This window comes from Caenorhabditis briggsae, assembly GCF_000004555.2.
Source record: "Caenorhabditis briggsae complete genome, chrI, whole genome shotgun sequence".
In the NCBI taxonomy this organism is placed as follows: Eukaryota; Metazoa; Nematoda; class Chromadorea; order Rhabditida; family Rhabditidae; genus Caenorhabditis; species Caenorhabditis briggsae.
The window spans coordinates 5,603,037-5,606,770 of record NC_013489.2 but is presented as its reverse complement, the minus strand read 5'-3'; the positions used below and the strand labels follow the sequence as shown (position 1 = coordinate 5,606,770).

Below are 3,734 nucleotides of genomic sequence, written 5' to 3'. Positions count from 1 at the left end.
CCGCCCTTTTTTGCAGCCTGCGCACGCGATTTCAGCAAAACTGTGCACGGTTTAGCGTTTTTGCCGATTCGTTTCTTGCGCTTTCGTTTCTTGCGGATTTCAATTCTTGCGGATTTGTACGGTCTCGAAGTGTACTCTTGGAAAGCTGTCAAAAACTTGTGGCCCATATAGGAAAGATTAAAAAACAGTATTCATTTTCTAGCATCGTCAAAACGTTTTCTAGCTAAATTTAACCGATCGTACAAATATTTATCTTTTTTGCAAAAAGAATAGGCTATTTTTGTTTTTCCGATGTCTCTATTTTTCATGAGACTACGATACACAAAACTCCGCAAAAACCGCGCGTTCGTATTGCGGGCCTTGGCAAGGCCGAAACAAGTTCGAGATTTTTCGACGGCACCTTTTCAGACAAACCTCTCTTTCATACGTCGAATTTTGATGCTAAATCTGTTACTAAGGCATATAATGTGTGTTTCTCGTATCAGTCCGGGATCCGACACTTCTTCCTCTCAGTTTTTAGGCGAATATGACTTTTTCGCAAACATTGCGTTTAGAATGAGCAAGAGTTACTGAATTTTGTTTTTTAACGGAAGATTCTAGTTTTTTGGGCCCATTTGTGGAGGATTATATTATTGTTGTCCGAAAAAATTGGAGTTAGTGAGTATTTTTTGCAGTCTGAGTACGGTATGCACCTCGAAGCGGCAAGCCTAAATAGCACATACTCGGTGGAGACGCAGAGAAATTCTTTGTTCAACTGTCTGCGTCTCGACTCCAATTTTTCGCACAACAATAATAAATAGCTCATTTTCTTTCTTCAGTCACATTCACTGTCTTATTCGCATTCAAGTTCGCAAAAAAGATACCAAAATTGATTTGCTTGTAGCGCGAGAAGAGTTTTGCTCTCGGTTTTAGAATACTTGCTCATTCCTAACCTCAGATTGTATCGATTTTGGACTCAAAATTATGACGTTTCACAAGACTTTTTCATGTAAGATTGCGAAATATTTCACTAAATGAACCTTATATAACCATTCCAAAACATTAATGATGTGGTTCTTCACCCTATTTCTTTTGATATTTCTCAACCATTTCTTCCTTCCATAACTATTGATTAGGGCGGCGCCAATGCGGCATTCAACTGTTTGAGTCTTATCAGTGATGATACGGAAAATATATTATTCTCCCATTTTCTTCTCTTCACTGATTCACATTTTGTGAGTCTAAAAAACGTATGGCTTTTTCCTAGTGATATCATTTGAAATGAGTTTCGCAAGTTTCACATTCAGCTCAATGTTCCTCGTAGGTTCTCACATGGAACACAATTATCTAGACTCAATGTAAGCAGTGCGAGAGAAATTAAATATTCTCTTACGCGCAGTCACCTTTATCCTCAACGCTCCATCGGCTCACACCGGGAACAATCAATAGATTGCTCTGTGTCTCTAACTACGCGTTTCACTTCTTTTTCTCTCTCACTCTCTCGTTTCCCGCCACACACGCCTCTCCATTGATTTCTCAGCGCTCACCACTCACATTCGCGTTCTTCCTCAGTCTCGTGTGTCACATTGCTTGGTATAACTACCTTGGTTTCTGTCGATACATCATTTCTAGACTCCTTCCCCGTCTTTATCATTCAATTGATTTTCTGTTTTCTTTCTTTCTCATTCTCCTCTCATTGCAACATTTTTCTTATACTTACTTCATTTTTCAGTCGAAGCAGTAACAATGACCGAGGCAAAGACTGAGCAACGCATGATCAAGATCTCGTCTTCGGACAACGAAACTTTCACTGTGAGTACATCATCCCCGAAATTCAATAACAGCGAGAAACAGGCCAGAGAGTGTGTTCGATAAACCGCGCTGTAGTCTCTACGCATCAGTTGAAATTGAACGTTTTACTCACTGAACAACTGGTCAGACGACACATGATTAGAATTTATTTAAGAGCAAGCTGTTAAATTTTCAGCACGCTCATCCGAGGGTCTGATCTGTTGTCATAAATTGGTTTTCAGGTTCCACGTGAGGTGATCCGTCTCTCCACTACAATCAACACTCTTCTCCAGGACCTTGGACTCGATGACGATGACTCCAATGGAGTCACTGATCCAATCCCAGTGCAGAACGTGAGCTCCCCAATTCTGAAGAAGGTTATCAGCTGGTGCCAATACCACTATCAAGATACTGCTCCAGCCGATGATCAGGACAATCGTGAGAAGCGCACTGATGACATCGCCAGCTGGGATGTCGAGTTCCTCAAAGTCGACCAAGGAACTCTTTTCGAGCTCATCTTGGCTGCTAACTACTTGGATATCAAGGGACTTCTCGATGTCACCTGCAAAACTGTTGCTAACATGATCAAGGGAAAGTCTCCAGAAGAAATTCGTCGCACATTCAACATCAAGAATGATTTCACTCCAGAGGAGGAGGAGCAAATCCGCAAGGAGAATGCCTGGTGCGAGGATTAAGCACAAGTTCGAACTTCTTCTACTTGTCTTATCCATTCTCTTATTATTCATACACCCCTTTTTCCATGGTCTCTGTAAATTTTCACAGCGGTCACCCTCCATCCCAATTATCTTTGGCTTTTTGTGATCCATCACTCTAATGATAACAGCCATTTATTTGTCGCCCCAACCCCCCTCCCCCTTTACTGATCCCCAATTCCTGACCACCCGACCCAGCACTTTTTATCGAACCTTTACTTTTTTGTACAACTTCAATGGTTCTAATGAAGTTAATCAAATAAAACAAAATGGAAGTAAAAGTTCATAAAATCCCGTACTCAGATTCTGATATGAAAAGTTCTAATAAAATCAGGTGATCGTGAAACAACATGCTCAAATTCGGCAAAGTTAATGCTGGAATCTCCATCCAAATCAGCTTCTTCAATTATTCTCTCAATAATGAATTCGACTTCTACATCGCTCAGCTCATCTCTCGTTAAGCTTCGAATCATTTTGCTTAAATCGTCGTGACCCAGCAATTCGTCTCCATCGTAGTCTGAAGAAAGTGTTATAGTCGGATCGCTTCTTCAATTCACTCACCGTAAATTCTGAAAGCATATTTCAGTTTCAACTGGAGCGGAGCCATTTCTGAGAAGACTGAAAACATATCCAGAAAGTCGTCGAACGATAAATTTCCTCGTCCATCTTCCGAAAACACTTCACAAATTCGACGTTTGAATGGGTTTTCCTGAAATTCAGAGTATTCTAATAAATCTAGTTTTCTATTTTCGTTGCGGGAACCGATGGCCACACCCACAAGTTTTTTTCTCTTCCACTGCTCCAATTTTTATGCAAGCACTTGTGTTGTCGTGTCCACGTGGCTATTCACCGACTCAACAACTTTAAGATATTCTGAGGACCTCTAGGCCCAGCCCACTGGGCTTACTCCTCAGAAATCTTCCTATTTCCCACTTTATTCTCTTTATTTTCCTTTGTTATTAGTCTTTTATTGCTTTCTCATATTCAAATTCCCGCCAATTTTCTCTCTCTTCGTGCAAGCGCGCCCTATCGTTGAGGTGTCGCCACGAAGGGGTTAAAGGCGCACACACACTCGAAACGGGTTCACTGGCCTACATTTACTCAGATTAACTGAGTCTTACTCAGTCTAATTCTAGTCTAGTTGTTATTGTCTATTCAATAAAACGTGGGCGCGCCGCAGGTTGCAAAGTGACACGCCCTTTTTGGAACGCGTTCCCTTTTCCCTCTTCTCACGCGGTACCGAGCTCGAAT

At 41.3% G+C, this 3,734-nt stretch overlaps 2 protein-coding genes across 2 annotated transcripts in view; one reads left to right on the top strand and one right to left on the bottom strand.

Moving 5' to 3' along the window:
- Positions 1 to 1,725: 1,725 nt before the first annotated feature.
- On the top strand, positions 1,726 to 2,465 carry Cbr-skr-1 (the record flags this gene model as incomplete). The annotated part of the gene is made up of 2 exons (XM_002639164.1): positions 1,726 to 1,791; positions 2,013 to 2,465. The coding sequence occupies 2 exons, from the start codon at positions 1,726 to 1,728 to the stop codon at positions 2,463 to 2,465; spliced, it is 519 nt and encodes a 172-aa protein (XP_002639210.1).
- Positions 2,466 to 2,782: 317 nt separating this feature from the next.
- The window catches only part of Cbr-calm-1, a gene marked incomplete at both ends in the record, with an annotated part of 1,120 nt that continues 168 nt past the window's right edge, over positions 2,783 to 3,734 (bottom strand). The window contains 2 exons of the mRNA XM_002639165.1: positions 2,783 to 3,000; positions 3,045 to 3,192. Of these exons, the coding sequence (XP_002639211.1) occupies positions 2,783 to 3,000; positions 3,045 to 3,192 (366 nt within the window). The remainder of the gene's footprint in view (positions 3,001 to 3,044; positions 3,193 to 3,734) is intronic.